The 18,082-nt window shown below is 43.3% G+C and overlaps 1 protein-coding gene across 1 annotated transcript in view; it reads right to left on the reverse strand.

Annotated features, from left to right (window-relative positions):
• The window catches only part of LOC109865413 (src kinase-associated phosphoprotein 1-like), a 35,574-nt gene that overhangs the window by 2,541 nt on the left and 14,951 nt on the right, over positions 1 to 18,082 (reverse strand). Inside the window, exons 5-12 of the mRNA XM_020453571.2 lie at positions 16,199 to 16,279; positions 16,025 to 16,108; positions 15,775 to 15,899; positions 15,604 to 15,667; positions 14,598 to 14,801; positions 13,962 to 14,015; positions 13,492 to 13,601; positions 598 to 701 (exon numbers count right to left, since the gene is read on the reverse strand). Coding sequence (XP_020309160.1) covers positions 609 to 701; positions 13,492 to 13,601; positions 13,962 to 14,015; positions 14,598 to 14,801; positions 15,604 to 15,667; positions 15,775 to 15,899; positions 16,025 to 16,108; positions 16,199 to 16,279 — 815 coding nt within the window. The 3' untranslated portion in view covers positions 598 to 608. The remainder of the gene's footprint in view (positions 1 to 597; positions 702 to 13,491; positions 13,602 to 13,961; positions 14,016 to 14,597; positions 14,802 to 15,603; positions 15,668 to 15,774; positions 15,900 to 16,024; positions 16,109 to 16,198; positions 16,280 to 18,082) is intronic.

Raw genomic sequence — 18,082 nt, forward strand, 5'->3', positions numbered from 1 at the left:
AAACATAGTCAAATCAAATGTATTTATAAAGCCCTTCTTACATAAGCTGATATCTCAAAGTGCTGTACAGAAACCCAGCCTAAAACCCCAAACAGCAAGCAATGCAGGTGTAGAAGCACGGTGGCCAGGAAAAACTCCCTAGAAAGGCCAGAACCTAGGAAGAAACCTAGAGAGGAACTATGAGCCAGTCCTCTCCTGGCTGTGCCGGGTAGAGATTATAACAGAATATGGCCAAGATGTTCAAATGTTTATAGATGACCAGCAGGGTCAAATAACATATTTCCTGTAGTAGTGCAGTATGATACTGTGTTTTATCTGGCGTACAGTTAATATCACTAAGGAGTCATATTTCCCAATTAAATTATGTCAATGATGCTATAATTAAGCATTGCTGATAAAATGACACACCTTGGGTCTATGCAGTAATTGCAGTTCTACTTTCAGCCACCAGATGTCTTAAATGGCCATACCACCGCTGTGAATATACACCTCTCCTGCTATTTCAATGGTTATCTCAATGGGTGTCAGGAGGCCTGTAAGGTACATTAGACCATTATATCAGTCTGTAATCGTAACAATATGAGAGTGCTCCAGTACCTCTTGGGAGCTCAGAGGATGTAGGCAGGATGGAGGAAGTCTTTAGGGACAATACCGATGGTTCCGTTTAGCTCTCCGACCCACCAGCCATTGATGTTATACTCCTGGAACAGAGCGACACAAGCAGGGTGAGGAGGAGGAACAAGCACAACGATGCACAGTATACCATAGGAGAATCTCAATTGCATTCTCCTTGCGTCCTCTCTCCTTTCCTCACCGCCTCCTCAAAACCCACTGGAGGAGAAAGCCAGGAGGTCCTTTCCCTCTGAACTTCTCCTCCAGTGGGTTTTGAGGAGAGAACGTGAGGAGTATGCAAATGTGATTCTCCCTGTGTCATCATAGGTTTATAACAGAATTTAGCATTGCCTCAAAATGGCCCTTGCTACCTTGTGTTGTCCTTATTGGGGTACAGCATCTGAAACCCCAAGGCTAGCTTATATCGATCAGTCCATTTGTATGGGGTTTACATTTATAATGCATGTTTGTCAAATCTTTGCCCCGTCTCCTGGCTGTCTCTCTGGGCACTGCTGTGATAGATCCCACATCCTCTAATACAGAGAGCTCTGACACCTCACTACAGAGCCAAAGGAATGAGAAACAGACCTACTCCTAATGTCCGGTGGCTGGACAGAGATGATGTATAGACCAGTTAGAGCTCACTGAGCAGAGTGATGGCCCAGGCCTGACATGTTCTTAGAGCAAGTGAATTTAGCTATGATAAGCTGGTTATCAATCCAGATGTGGCGAACAGAGAGAACATTTTCATTCTGTCTGCTCGCCCACACAGAGCCCTGATTCAACGGAATGACAGGCTAATTGAAGGTGGAGTACTCCACTCACAATGGCTAATTAACGTGCTTGCTGATTTTAAGACAACTGAAGCAAGTATACACATTTTCTTCTGGAAAGGTACATGTTCTATTACCTGTGTGCATTTCTAAAACATGGCCCTAATACCTGAAGTCATAAAAACAAGTTTTATTGTGGAAATCTAGCTCGAATAGTAATCTATAAAAGGAGAGAAACAGACAGATTGGGGCATCAGAGAGTAGGAACGAAACAGTTTCTCTCCCACGGGGCTGTCGCAGATCCATTCCTCCAACCCCAGTGACAGAAAGTTGTATTCATCTCCCTGGCCCATCTGTGCAGCCAGACAGTCCAACGTCCTCCCTGAGAAAGCTCTTTTTGATTATCGGCGCCGCCATTTTAATACAACAGCTACATCGCCAGTGTTCCAATGGCAGCGAAGGTCTGTCAAGCGTGCCAACTCCATCTTCTTCGCTGCTTACTACGGGTTCATCCAGAGTACGCCTGCTGGAAGGGGAGGTCTCGTATAGAGAGAAGCACAGGGAGTAAATGTATTCTGATGACAATGCCCTAACTTCAATCTCTCCTACCTCCTACAGATTTCCCGCCTTTAATTTGGTGTAATGCGTACCTGAATTTTGGATAGAATGATCTTTAATTCTCAGGAGAAAATACAGTATTATGGATAACACCTTTCTGTGGGCACCAAGGATGCCATGCCATTTCCATACCAAGACATTGTTCTTCAATTTTAAAATAATCAAGAGGCCCTTCATGATGTTTTCTGTACAGTGGTGTACTTACCATTAGGCAGAAGAGGAATTTCCCTCAGGCCTCACATCATCAGGGGCCTCATGAACCGGGCATAATAAACCCCCAAAATACTAGTAACAAAATATATATTTTTTTAATCTCATAACAGCTGCCTATGAATGACATGAATGATATGTTGAATAAGTTACATTAAGATTAGAGGAGGCTGGTGGGAGGAGCTACAGGAGGACAGATGGAATCAATGGAATGGTACAAAACACATCAAACACATGGAAACAACGTGTTTGACTCCGTTCCATTGACTCCAATACAGCCATTACAATGAGCTGTCCTCCTATAGCTCCTCCCACCAGCCTCCTCTGGTTAAGCTAGATAAAACAGGACTCTCACAGCTCGGCAGTTGATTATATAAAGCCTTACTATAGCCTATACCTCAGTCATGAGCAAAATAATACAACTGATTTAGGCTACAATAATTATTATTACATGAATTATTACATGCTAAATGTTTCTGATCGGTGATAGATGAGCAAACAAATAAATTAACTACCACCTCCACTTATTTGTCCAGCCAGAGAGCAGTTAAGCGAATATACAGACGGAGATTCAGTGAAACAAAATCACATTGATTATCAGACAAATCGGGAGTAGGCCAGGCTACAACGCGAGTGAATAGCAAAATCCACTTGTTAAACTACATAACATGCTAGCAGAATGTTCTGATTATATATATATATAACAGAAGAGAGACAACACTTCAACATAGCTAACATTTTCCCAGGGTAATTGTAGGCTAACCAAATATGCAAACAGACATTCAGGGAAAACTCAAATCTGACACTAATTGACTTATCAAGACGAGTCCCCCACGCTTGTCTCAAAGCAGGCGACGGCGCTTTTGCCAATCAAAACAGTGCTGACATTTTCATCTAGTTGACCACACACGGGTATTACCTCCATTTTAGTATAACGATGGGATATGACTTTGGGAGTTTCAGTTGGCCTATACGCAACCATTTGATACATGCTTTCAATTGCATTAACCTACTTTATTCTAATTATTCCAATATTGAGTTTGCCTCCTCACTTTTCCAAGACAAGGGCTGTTTCATTTTCTCCTCACTCCGCTGCCGCCCGCATCTGTGGCATTGTTCTCAACACCATCAACAGGCCTATTCTTGTAGAAATCTGTATTTTTTTCCGGTTCGGGCTTACATTTCTGTGATGTTGGATCGGGCTCAGACTCTGCCTGGGACCTCCAAATCGCTAAGTCTGCCCTTGTTTGAGTGCCCTGAATGTGTAGCTTATCAGCTACTGTGTGTTGGGAGGAGGTGAGGGAGGACAAAACAGCGCCATATTGTGGCGGTGCGTTGACCTCCCTTTGACTCCTTCACCGAGAGGGAGCAAATGAACGTGGGCAGAGCTAAGAAAGAGAGGGAGTGAGCAAGTTGCCATGACAACACCTGCAGTACACCAGCAGCATCGTTTATTTACCACTCAAGGGTCTGGCTAATGGTGGCAGGAGGACAGATTGACTGCTAACGATGCCTGAAGAGGGAGAAGGTTGGTTTGACTGTCTCTCATGCAGGAGAAGGAGCACTTTGTATGCCTGCCAGGTCACCGTGACTGCTACATTACCCTATTCCCTAACTCCTCCTCGAGCTATGCATTCAACCCTTTTGTAGAACATCAGGTTCTGCTCACGCTCCATAGTCATATTCTGCCTTTTTACTATTTCTCTTGATGTATAAAGAACACATAGACACGGACGCGCAAGCAAACAGACATTAACACACGTACAGTACATACACACTCACGGACACACACGTACGCAGGAGGATTGCTAATAAGACTGACACATGAGGCATCTGCCCTCCGCTACCAGCTGACTGAAGCAGGCCTTGGGCGTGATGGAGCACAGGAAGTCTCTCATTGCCCTGCCGCTGAACCCGCCGCCTGGGTGTTACAATCTCTCCCTCCTCACCGCCACCCTCCATCTCCCTCCCTTCTTTCTCTCTCTAGCTCCCTCTCCCTCTCTCTGTTTCGCACTCATCCACAAGGGAAGTCATGAGGCACACACTGCAGTGCTGCGTCTCTCTCCACTAGCGACCCTAACAAAGAAACAGACACCTCTAACAAACCTCAGCTCCTGATCTATTCAACACCATATCTAGTCGAAGAATTTTGCTCACACAGGTGGACTGGACTTCCTTAGGTGTTCTGGAAATATTGTTGTACACACACGTATCCGAACGTTTGTGGGGGGAAAAGTATACTTATCTTGATAAATATGAATATTCAAAATAAATTCCAGCAATGCCTGTTTAGAGATTTGGACACATTGTTTTTTAGAGTTGGTGATTTATTTGTAAAAAATCTTCAAAATGTTTTGATCCCTGTAATGAACAGGCAATCTAGTAATTTAATCAATGCGAGGGATTCAAAGTCGAGAGATGACTGCGCATCAGAGCCGTCTAAAATATGAAGGAGCAAATAAAAAATAATTGAAAAAATAAACAAACCGCTTCTCTTCTAAGGCCGTTTTGGGATTACAGGATGGCTCTTTAACTTAATAGCAATTTAAAGTGGATTTGTGTATGCCACTGAGTGTCTGTAATGATAGCTGTTTACGCCGCCCCTCATTTATAATAATTAGGCAGAATGGATATAGGGGTTGCTCAGGCACAGTTCTGGACTATTGGCTGGGCCTGAATAATGACCTTACTGTAGTTGACCGGTAGATGACCGCTGCCTCCTACATGACCCCAAACCCCAGACTCTGCTCTCTCTCCCCCTGCTACTTTGGGTGGTAAATAATGCGTCTTTCCCTGTCTATAGCCACAAAAGCAGCGAGGGAATTTAAAGGGATGTGTGACAGAGAAAATTATATATAAGGTCACACAAAGGGATAAAAGGTTCCTCCTTTGTGTCTTTCTTGCTAGACTTTTCCATCTGATTGTTTTTCCTCCCTCTTCCCTTTCTTCCACCACATTCACATGGTGGGACCTACGGGCAATGGACCAACTGGGGTTGCCATGGGTTTGAGGCAGTTGAGGATATGAGAATATGGCCCTATGGAAATAAGATACTCCCATATTCCCTACACTAATCAAATCAAATGTAATACAAAACAAATATAACTTAGGTAGTCTACAATTCCATGTGTATAGCCTTGCTATTGTTATTTTACTGCTGCTCTTTAATTATTTGTTACTTTTATTTCTTGATTTTTTTTTTTAGGTATTTTTCTTAAAACTGCAATGTTGGTTAAGAGCTTGTAAGTAAGCATTTCACTGTACGGTCTACACCTGTTGTATTCGGCGCATGTGACAAATACAATTTGATTTGATTAATTTTCTCTAAATTTACAACAAGATAGATGTAATGAGAATAATCAAATCAGTTAGTTCTGCTTTAATTGCATTAATAAGGGCTTTTAATTAACTTAATCAATTCTAAATTGTGTTTGTGTTTTTTCCTCTAGATGCAAACTTCAACATAATTGATAGCCATTTACTTAGGGTAAAGTTCATGTTGATTTAAGAGTGGGACATAGCCTACTAGCGTAAATCAGTCTCAGAGTGTGCGTGTTGTCAACTGTGAAACGTTCTCAGTATTATCAGTTAGTTTCGCACTGAAGTCAGCCACTAGATGTCCCCAGTGTCCATGTTCTTGATGGCGCTAACGAGCCATTGAAGACTGGAGGAGGCCGGCATGGAACAGTTTCTCTCTCTCTCTCTTGCTCTCTAATTTCAATTTATGGGCTTTGTTGGCATAGGGAACATATGTTAACATTGCCAATGCAAGTGAAATAGATAATAAACAATTAAATGTAAACATTACACTTACAAAAGTTCCAAAAATAATAAAGGCATTCCAAATGTCATATTATGTATATATACAGTCTTGTAATGATGTGCAAATAGTTAAAAGTACAAAAGGGAAAATATATAAACATAAATATAGGTTGTATTTACAATGGTGTTTGTTCTTCACTGGTTGCCCTTTTCTTGTGGCAACAGGTCACACATCTTGCTGCTGTGATTGCACACTATGGTATTTCACCCAATAGATATGGCAGTTGATCAACATTGGCTTTGTTTTAGAATTCTTTGTGGGTCTGTGTAATCTGAGGGAAATATGTCTCTCTAATATGGTCATACATTTGGCAGGAGGTTAGGAAGTGTGCACATAGCCTGTCTTCTCTTGACAGCCAGGTCTGCCTTTGGCGGCCTTTCTCAATAGCAAGGCTATGCTCACTGAGTCTGTACACAGTCAAAGATTTCCTTAATTTTGGGTAAGTCATAGTGGTCAGGTATTCTGCCACTGTGTATTCTCTGTTTTAGGGCCAAATAGCATTCTAGTTTGCTCTGTTTTTTGTCAATTCTTTCCAATATGTCAAGTAATTATCTTCTTGTTTTCTCATGATTTGGTTGGGTCTAATTGTGTTGCTTTCCTGGGGCTCTGTGGGGTCTGTTTGTGAACAGAGCCCCAGAACCAGCTTGCTTAGTGGCTCTTCTCCTGGTTAATTTCTCTGTAGGTGATGGCTTTGTTATGGAAGGTTTGGGAATCACTTCCTTTTAGGTGGTTGTAGAATGTAACAGCTCTTTTCTGGATTTTGATCATTAGCGGGTATCGGCCTAATTCTGCTCTACATGCATTATTTGGTGTTTTACATTGTACACTGAGGATATTTTTGCAGAATTCTGCATGCAGAGTCTCAATTTGGTGTTTGTCCCATTTTGTGAATTATTGGTTGGTGAGCGGACAACACAACCAGACAACACAACCATAAAGTGCAATGGGTTCTATAACGGATTCAAGTATTTTTAGCCAGATCCAAATTGGTATGTTGAATTTTATGTTCCTTTTGATGGCATAGAAGGCCCTTCTTGCCTTGTCTCTCAGATTGTTCACAGCTTTGTGGAAGTTACCTGTGGTGCTGATGTTTAGGCCAAGATATTTATAGTTTTTTTGTGTGCTCTAGGGCAACGGTGTCTAGATGGAATTTGTATTTGTGGTCCTAGCAACTGGACCTTTTTTGGAACACCATTATTTTTGTCTTACTGAGATTTACTGTCAGGGCCCAGGTCTGACAGAATGAGTGCAGAAGATCTAGGTGCTGCTATAAGCCCTCCTTGGTTGGCGACAATGAGGGCCTCTCTCCCGCCCCCTAGCTCTCTCTCTGCTTGTGAGGTGCACTCCCCGGGTGGACAGAGCAGAGTGGGGAAGAGATAGATAGATAGATAGATAGATAGATAGATAGAGAGAGAGAGAATGAGAGAGTGAGAGAGAGAGTGAGAGAGAGAGTGAGAGAGAGAGTGAGCAGAGGGAGCAGAGAGATTGCAGTGTTTGCTAAAGTTTAAAGGAGCCTGGATGGGTTTACATCGTAAATCTCTCCCCACTCCAACCCTGCCATTCTACAAGAGTGCCTCTGGGAATACCGGAATGTGGCAGCTGACCTGTGAAGCTGTCTTCTGATTCCAGCTAGCTACATAAATTATAGTCCTGGAATGCAGGACAACCCAATGGAGTAGTGAGAAACATGCTTAGGAGTCAATATAAGCAATACGGATGTTAGGAGAGCAAAGATGTACTAATTGCAGACATTTTGTCTGCAAATTCATGATATATTGTACATGTACAATAAACAGGCCCAACCTGTCAGTTCTGCGTAATGAGAACTCAAAACAGTTAGCATTTTCATATGAATAAGTAGGCTCTATCCAGTAGTTAGTATAGTATATCCAAAAATGATATAAAAATGGTAAAGCGTAAAATAGTATGGAACTTTATCAGGAGAATCTATAACAACAAAAAAATCCCACGGTCTAAAATGTCCATGCAAAGCCAAAAGCTATAGAAGACAGTGTAAGCTCTCAGCAATAAAAGGCCAGTGCAAAGACAAGATAGTTGCTATGTGTTTCTTTGTGGACGGGAGACTGGGAACCAAGTTCATCATCCGTGAACCCAGCGGCAGACTCTGCCAGATTAATCTAGTAAAACGAATGGAATGAATACGAGTTGTGGCTTTACTCATATATTTACTTTCCCACTGACACACACACACACACACACACACACACACACACACACACACACACACACACACACACACACACACACACACACACACACACACACACACTCTCTCTCACTCTCTCTCCTCACACACAAAAAAATGCACCTCTTTACAGTAAGTTCTCGCTAGATCAATAATGATTGATGGGGGCTCTTTGTATAATCGTCATGTTCTACTCAGTTCACAGCCATACAACACAGTGCCTGTGGCTAGCCCCTAGCCTGGTCTGCACACCGGTAGTCAATCAAATCGCAGCTTAAAAATAACAGTTTGTTAGCACCATTGATTTAGCACTTAGAGCGTGTCCTTTCTACCTTGTAATTATGGTCAGTGTTGACATAGAGCCCATACACTCAGCCTCCCCCCAGCACCCTAAGCCTCGGTTCAGGAGAATTTATGGGCCTTAGTTTTATATGGCCATTTTATGTCTGTGTTCCCCAGTTAGAGCAAAGCTTGAGCTGCAGCCAAGGGCCTGTATTTCATTCCTCGAGGTCAGGGTTCCAAGGAAACCCCCGTTCAACTAAATAGTCTGCTCCACTGTTGAACCAGAGGGAACAGGGATTCCCCTCCCTTAAGGCTCATTAAAACACACGATTGCCATGTAGTGTCCTAATCATGTCATTAATGTCATTCATGAGGGAAATATGATACAAGGTTATGACTCTGAATGGGGCACGAGTGGACTCATGTCACACTAAACCAAAACCTTCCATTCAGAAACAGACAGGAAGGAATTGCCTCTAAATTAATTACAATGAGGCCCTCACTTTTAATCCATCAAGGGACTGTTATAATGCTCTGTAGACTATCGCGTTATTATGGAGACTAAGGGGAAAAGCTTGACAAAACAAGAGTAATCTGTGTCACTAAAGCTGTGTACCAGACAGTACAGCTACAACCAACCAAGAGTTGGTCTGTTACAGTGAAAGGTAGGTAACCCAACACCTACACCAAAAGGTAATACTGTAGAACTATGGTAACCTCTTCCTGATACACCTCCAATAGATTCAGAGCAGGTGGCTTTATTCCTCCGCTATGAAAAATGTAATGGGTTGTTTTGACATTCCCCTATAAACTAGTACCCATAGGGCTCTATTTTTGGCTGGCTTTAAACCACGCTCGTTAGCAATTTCAACCTGTTAAAGCCGGCACTCTGCTATTTTACAACCCTTGCACCAGGATTGGTAGTTTACCTGTCATATATCAGCTCGCTTGCGCTGAGGTGTGGGAGGGGTGGCAATACCTGAGGTGTGTGCTTAAAACGTGTCAATTTCAGGAAGTGTTGGTGGGGATATTTAAGACCAAACAAAGGCTGATCTTAGAGGTAACATGTTGGTAATGGTAAGGATTTTGTCCTGTGGAAGTGCTACCTATCTACCCGTGACGCACAGTGCCCATATGCTCATGGAAAAAGAGAGGAGATGTGCTTTTTGTGCCGGTAACCCTCGTATATATATATATATATTTTTTTTTTTTATCAATTTCGCATTCATTTGTTGAAAAATCAAGCATAGCCTCCCCTCAATGAAGGCTGTTTTTTTTTTTGTCCTGCCCAATGCATTCACCAAGTAGGCCTACTAGAAGCCAAGCCTATCAATAAAGGCTTTGGCTCCTGAGATTGCTTTGAAATAAATCACCAAAGCTTTATTAAAGGCCCAATGCAGACATATTTATATCAATATCAAATAATTTTGGGGTAATAGTTTTCCATTAAAATGGACAAAAATAGCTTTTTAGCAAAAAAAACACGACACTCATATATATATATATATATATCCACATACTTTTGCATGCATATATATATAATATATATATATATATATATATATGCATGCAAAAGTATGTGGACCCCCTTTCAAATTAGTGGATTCGGCTGTTTCAGCCACACCGTTGCTGACAGGTGTATAAAATCAAGCATACAGCCATGCATTCTCCATAGACAAACATTGGCAAGAGAATGGCCTTACTGAAGAGCTCAGTGACAGTCCACGTGGCACCGTCATAGGATGCCACCTTTCCAACAAGTCAGTTCGTCAAATTTCTGCCCTGCTACAGCCACCCAGGTCAACTGTTAGTGCTGTTATTGAGAAACAACGGGTCAGCCGCAAAGTGGTAGGCCACACAAGCTCACAGAACAGGACCGCGGAGTGCTGAAGCGGTTAAAAATGGTCTATCCTCTGTAGCAACACCCACTAGCAACGTCAGCAACATTCGCCGGGAGCTTCATGAAATGGGTTTCCATGGATGAGCAGCCGCACACAAGCCTAAGATCACCATGCGCAATGCCATGCGTCGGCTGAAGTGGTGTAAAGCTCGCCGCCATTGGACTCTGGAGCAGTGGAAACGTGTTCTATGGAGTGATGAATCACGCGTCACTATCTGGCAGTCCGACGGACAAATCTGGGTTTTGCCTGATGCCAGGAGAACGCTACCTGCCCCAATTTATAGTGCCAACTATAAAGTTTGGTGGGGGAGAAATAATGATCTGGGGCTGTTTTTCATGGTTCAGGCTAGGCCCCTTAGTTCCAGTGAAAGGAAATCTTAACGCTACAGCATACAATGACATTCTAGACGATTCTGTGCTTCCAACTTTGTGGCAACAGTTTGGGGAAGGCCCTTTTCTGTTTCAGCATGACAATGCCCACGTGCACAAAGCGAGGTCCATACAGAAATGGTTTGTCGAGATCAGTGTGGGAGAACTTGGCTGGCCTACACAGAGCTCTAACCTCAACCCTATCGAACACCTTTGGGATGAATTGGAACACCGACTGCGAGCCAGGCCTAATCACCCAACATCAGTGCCTGACCTCAACGATTATTTTGTAGCTGAATGGAAGCAAGTCCCTGCAGCAATGTTCCAACATCTAGTTGAAAACTTTCCCAGAAGAGTGGAGGCTGTTATAACAGCACAGGGGGACTAACTCCATATTAATGCTCATGATTTTGGTATGAGATGTTCGATGAGTAGGTGTCCACATACTTTTGGTAATGTAGTGTATTTCTCAAGGAATAATTTTGCTAGGACTGTCTGGGAGTGGTCTGAGTGGGGAGGGAAAACTTCAAACTAGCTCTTATTGGCAGAAAGGTTTGGAACTCTCTTTATTATTGGTATAATTAACCAATTAACAGCCTGGCGTTGCCACCAGGCAAGCTGAAACTCCAGCCCATGCAAATCAGGCTGATTAGAAGATCCTGTGTAAGTTGTATTTTCAACCATCACCATTCAACTATCAGGAAAAAACACTGATCCATTTTTTTCTCTCACACTTTTACAGTGTTAGTTTCATCACCTGTTGTATAATAGCATACAAAACAAAGTAAAAATATAATTTTGACTGCACTGGGCCTTTAAAAGATTAAGTTTGGGAGCAGAAAAACATTGAGCTGACATACCCTTTTTTGTTGTAGCCTATTGTACATTATTTTAGCCATTATTTCATTTCTCTTGTTCAAATATCCATCCCCATTTCCATAGAGCACCTCTCATCTGGTTACCAAAGACGGGCTGCTCCAAACATATTGAAATGATTCAGTTATATAATGCCATATCAACTGTTGGCCTAGGCTATATAGAGAACATGCCTCACACATACAGTACCATTTACAAGAGCCTAGTATTTTTATTTGAGGAGAAGTGCGATGCGTAAAGACCTTGAAGCCAATTACAACGTTGACTGCCAACACTCCAAACATTTTGAGCAAAAACTGGATGTTTTAAAAAAAACTTTTACTATTACTTGTTACTGTAGCCTATGCTATTTAATAAACTGTAGTATCAATCCACAATGTACTGGTTTTAGAATATTTCTGTGCCCCCCAGCTGAATTGGAGATGATGACAACGCAAAGACCGTCAATAACCTCCAGAACTTGAGACAGCAGCATGCGGTATTAAGTCATGACACACGTTGATTGGCCAGTGCGTGGCCAAGCCCTCCTCACACCTAAAATGTATTTTTTCATCAAAACCCAGCCCTTTCGCGCCACCGCCAGCTATGAACATATTTCAGACACACCCCCTGTCCTAGATGTACCATTGTGTTAGGTTTGTTAAAGAAACTTCTTCATCTGACACTGCAGAGGAGACCACCTTGTTCAACTAAGAGTTAATTAACTATTCCACTGGAAGACTGGAAATTATCCTTAACTCTTTTTACAACATGTCAAATAGTACCGCTTATGCATACTGTAAAAAACAGGATATATGATGACACACAAATCAAAGCCTTCCAATACTGCTTCAATCTGCAAACAAGGTCCTGAAAAGCTTAGAGGGCGGCAATGCCCAAATTGCAACACATTGATTTCCAGTAGAGTGGCTGTAACACGTAGATATACTGCATGTTTCTACACAATGGCCATAAAACACAGGGAAATAGATTGAGGGAAAAGAGCTGAGATGGAGGATGCTTCACCTGCAGTTTGTGTTCAACACAGCAGGGGTTTTGCATGGCTGCTTTCTCAATTAACCCTCATGATACAGATACAGACTCAGTAATGAACCCCAATCCCATTATAGAAGATCTGATGGGCATTTCTCCCCCAGTGGCTCAAGGATAGACAATTGAGGGGTTGGAATAGAATAGCATTGATTAGAATAGAATAAAACAGATTTGTTTAGAATAGAATAGAATAGAATCTACACGTAACTACCAAAATAAAGGAAACACCATGAATTGTCTTAATAAGGCGTGGGGCCACCACGAGCCAGAACAGCATCAATTCACCTTGGCATGGATTCTACAAGTTTCTGGAACTCTAATGGAGCGATGCAACGCCATTCTTGCACAAGAAATTCCATAATTTGGTGTTTTGTGGATGGTGGGGGAAAACACTGTCTCTGCAAACGCTTCAGAATCTCCCATAAGTGTTCAAATGGGTTGAGATCTGGTGACTGAGATGGCCATGGCATAATGTTTACATAGTTGTTATGCTCATCAAAACATTCAGTGACCTCTCGTGCCCTTTCGATGGGGGTATTGTTTTCCTATGGGAGCATGGCCATAGTAGGCAAAATAATGGCCAGCCCAGCATTTTTATACATAACCCTAAGCATGGTGGGATACCAGTTGCTTAATTAACTCAGAAACCACACCTGTGTGGAAGCATCTGCTTTCAATATACTTTCTATCCCTTGTTTACTCAAGTGTTTCCATTATTTTGGCAATTACCTGTATATAGCAGGTTGATGAAGTACATGAAGGAACTGTGACTGGCCTTGTTGATGCTGACCTTACTGACGATGTAGATGAGGTCACCTCTTTGGAAGGCCAGCTCGTCAGGCTCGTCTGCCTCACAGTCCCACAAGCCCTGGTAGTAATTGGCATAGTCTATGGACCACACTGAGCAAAAACACACAATGCTGTAACCTAAAATATTACACTTGAATCGAAAGTCTAAATATCAAAACACTTTGAATAACTTGAATAGTGAGTACTACCCCTATCAATAACTATATTTATCTGAAAGACACACCTACACACCTCCTCTCTAGAACAGCAGCTTGCTGATATCATATGTCCTTCTTGCCCTCATCTATCTTGTATTAACATAAACAGCTGGCAAATTCTGACAAAGATGGCTTTGCGAAAGAGGAAAAGTTGATACAGATCATTGAAGGGTCATCCAAAATGTTTTTTTTAAATGCTTTAAAACGTTTTCCTATTTTGCTGGTTAGTGAATGCTGTGAGTGGGATTCAAACCTGGTTTCGTGCTCTTCTCACTGATCTCCTCAATGGATCCTGGAAATTCATCCTCTGGAAAACAGAATGAAAACAAAAGAGGCGAGACATTTTAAAAAACTTTCCTGAAACAAAATCATGCACTTTCTGTGTTGTGGAGATGTAGGGTACAGCCTATCTTCCCACCACCTCCCTTGGCCCTCCAGTGCCTTTTAAGAAAATCTGAGAGCAACCAAAGAAGGGGAGAGAGATTTATTGGTGACAGGGTGAGAAAGTGAAAAAAAAAGAGACTGTCATTTGTTACACCATCTGTGGCCAGGGACTACTCTGTACCCATCCCAGATGGCTTTCTTTGGTGAAAAGACAATTGGCAAGTCATATTTCTCTCCTACCAATCTATTTGTTGTATCTCAAATAGAGGTATGGATGATGACACGGAGAAGTCACCCCCTTTGGTCATTCTCGGGACCCATTTAGCCACCCACCTGCCTGTGGGACAGTCCTGTACTTCCTCTATAACAACAGCCACACCTCTGACATTCTTATTAGGATAACATGATTTATAATGTGTAATTAGTCTTTGAGTTACAGTGATAGTGATACACCTCGTAGGAGGTGGAGTTATGGGAACGTGTGTCTGTGTGTCTGTTCTCATACCTGGGAGCACCTCGTAGATATCATCCTTTTCCTGTTCCTCCCACTGGCTGGGCTTCCCTTCCTCCTGGCTACTGAGAGAGGCTTTGACCTGCTGGGGCAGGACCGGGAAGGGGCCGGGCCAAGGGGGACGGCTGGCCACCCCCGTCACCCCCTCAATGTCATCATAGGTCTCATCCTCAAAGGGGATAAAGCTGGAACTCAAATCTGCATGGAACACAGGCACAGCATAAATAATGAGCAGAATCTCTGTACAGAGCACAGTATGAGTCACATCCCCTTGAGTATCCATAGGACCCAGAGTAGTAGATGGAATCCGACTTCCCCATTTTATTGTATTTTCAAAAGATCTGTGAAATATCTAGTCATTCTGATGGACATTCGTGGACACCTTTGATGACCAGCCGGTGGGGAAAGGAAGTGAACAATCTCAAATTCACCCAGCATAAACCAACAGCAAACAGGGAGAAAAACCTTTGCCTCCAACTCCCTGTATATCTGGGTCTTGTATAGTAGTAAAAATGGACAAGACAAATGATGTGGTGTCTGTTACTTCCCGCAAGTCAGCCCATTTCAGAGCAGCCGGTGCAGCCTGCCTTTCTCAGACGGAGCAGCGCTGTGATTGCTGGCGACTGGGCACTGCAACACAGGGTATCGGGTCCTCTGTGATACACCATTGGCCAGGAAAAAAATCAATGCCGCTCGAGGATAACCAGAACGTCTACCAATACATTTCCCGTAAGGGGGAAATCGGTTGGGGGTGTGGCCTGCGTGACATGAATTCCTTGTGATGTGGTGGATGAGGAGGTTCGGAAGGCGTCTGGTTGGTCAGTTTGGTGGATGGATATATTTGGGAATGGATATAAATGGTTTATTTCCTGCCCTTTCAGGCCAAAAGGTCAGTGAGGCAATACCAATCTAACAGAGGACAAGAAAACGTACACAATCATCACTATATCCTTTTCTACTACTGTGTCTTTGAAATAGATTTGGAAATATGTTGACATACCTTTCAGGACAAAGTTGATCTGGTCCACCCATTCCATGGCTTCTCGCACACTGCTAGCAGTGAACTGGGGAGGATAGCCACCATCATACAACATGATCGTTAGGTAAGACTGGTATGCTACGAAACATCACTGTGAGGAGTCCCTTGTTTGCTTTTGTACTGCACACCCACCTGGAAGGACTGTCGGCCAGGGGCACTCAGCTCAAAGCAGGCATTTTTCTTGGAGTCTTTACGTAGGTTGGCCACCATCTCTGCACTGTAACCCTTGATATAGAAGGCGCTCTTCTGCTGCTTGTCTGAAGGAAGAACCGTGTTAACTCAATCTCCTCAGCCAGATGTTCACATGTATGAGTTCCAGGCATAAATAACTGTACATGGATCAATTGTATGCCTTAGTGTGATGTGAGCGGTTCAAACCAACCTTTGTCACTCCCAAAGTAGTAGAATATTGTGTTTTTGAGGACACACCATCGCTTTTGCCATTCTAAGCTGAAGAAGCTGTGATCTGCATGGAAAACCGAATGAAAACAAGTATTTGAATGAGCCCTCAACGTCACGTATATTTGCAACATATCTGACTCCGTAATCTTACTACCTTGTCGTTTCTTCTCCAGGTAGCCTTGTTTCAAGACGTTGCTGAGATCCTGGGCTGCCACCATTTGGATCTCCTCAAAGTCTGTGGAAGATCACAAAGTAGGATGTAAACAAAATCATCAAATCAAATGTTATTGGTCACATACACCTGGTTAGCAGATTTTATTGCGAGTGTAGCGAAATGCTTGTGCTTCTAGTTCCGACAGTACAGTAATATAGAACAAGTAATCTAACAATTTCCCAACAACTACCTAATACACACAAATATAAAGGGGTGAATGAGAATATGTACATGTATGTATATTGATGAGCGATGGCTGAGCGGCATAGGCAAGGTGCTATAGATGGTATAAAATACAGTATATATATGTGATATGAGTAATGTAAGATATGTAAACATTATTAAAGTGGCATTATTTAGAGTGGCATTGTACAAAGTGACTAGTGATCCATTTATTAAAGTGGCCAATGATTGAGTCTCAATGTAGGCAGCAGCCTCTCCGAGTTAGTGATTGCTGTTTAGCAGTCTAATGGTCTTGAGATAGAAGCTGTTTTTCAGTCTCTCGGTCCCAGCTTTGATGCACCTGTACTGACCTCACCTTCTAGATGGTAGCGGTGTGAACAGGTAGTGGCTTGGGTGGTTCTTGTCCTTGATGATCTTTTGGGCCTTCCTGTTACATCGGGTGGTGTAGCTGTCATGGAGGGCAGGTAGATTGTCCCTGGTGATGCATTGTGCAGACCGCACCACCCTCTGGAGAGCCTTGCGGTTGAGGGTGGTGCAGTTGCCGTACCAGGCTGTGATACAGCACGACAAGATGCTCTCGATTGTGCATCTGTAAAGGTTTGTCAGCGTTTTGGTTGACAAGACAAATTTCTTCAGCTTCCAGAGGTTGAAGAGGCGCTATTGCGCCTTCTTCACCACATTGTCTGTGTGGGTGGACCATTTCAGTTCGTCTGTGACTTGTACGCCGAGGAACTTAAAACTTTCCACCTTCTCCACTGCTGTCCCGTCGATGTGGATAGGGGGTGCTCCCTCTGCTGTTTCCTGAAGTCCACGATCATCTCCTTTGTTTTGTTGATGTCGAGTGGGAGGTTGTTTTCCTGACACCACACTCCGAGTGCCCTCACCTCCTCCCTGTAGGCTGTCTCGTCATTGTTGGTAATCAAGCCCACTACTGTTGTGTCATCTGCAAACTTGATGATTGAGTTGCAGGCGTGCATGGCCACGCAGTCGTGGGTGAACAGGGAGTACAGGAGGGGGCTGAGCACGCACCATTGTGGGGCCCCAGTGTTGAGGGTCAGCGAAGTGAAGATGTTGTTTCCTACCTTACCCACCTGGGGGAGGCCCGTCAGAAAGTCCAGGACCCAGTTGCACAGGGCGGGGTTGAGACCCAGGGCCTCCAGCTTGATGATGAGCTTGGAAGGTACTATGGTGTTGAATGCTGAGCTGTAGTCAATGAACAGCATTCTTACATAGGTATTCCTTTTGTCCAGATGGAACAGGGCAGTGTGCAGTGTGGTGGCGATTGTGTCGTCTGTGGACCTGTTGGGGCGGTATGCAAACTGAAGTGGGTCTAGGGTATCAGGTAAGGTGGAGGTGATATGATTCTTGACTAGTCTCTCAAAGCCCTTTATGATGACAGAAGTGAGTGCTACGGGCGGTAGTCATTTAGTTCAGTTATCTTTCCCTTCTTGGGCACAGGAACAATGGTAGCCATCTTGAAGCATGTGGGGACAACAGACTGGGATAGGGAACGATTGAATATGTCCGTAAACACACCACCTAGCTTGTCTGCGCATGCTCTGAGGACGCGGCTAGGGATGCCGTCTGGGCCAGCAGCCTTGTGAGGGTTAACACGTTTAAATGTTTTACTCACGTCAGCCA

Source organism: Oncorhynchus kisutch, linkage group LG20 (genome assembly GCF_002021735.2).
Source record: "Oncorhynchus kisutch isolate 150728-3 linkage group LG20, Okis_V2, whole genome shotgun sequence".
NCBI lineage: Eukaryota > Metazoa > Chordata > Actinopteri > Salmoniformes > Salmonidae > Oncorhynchus > Oncorhynchus kisutch.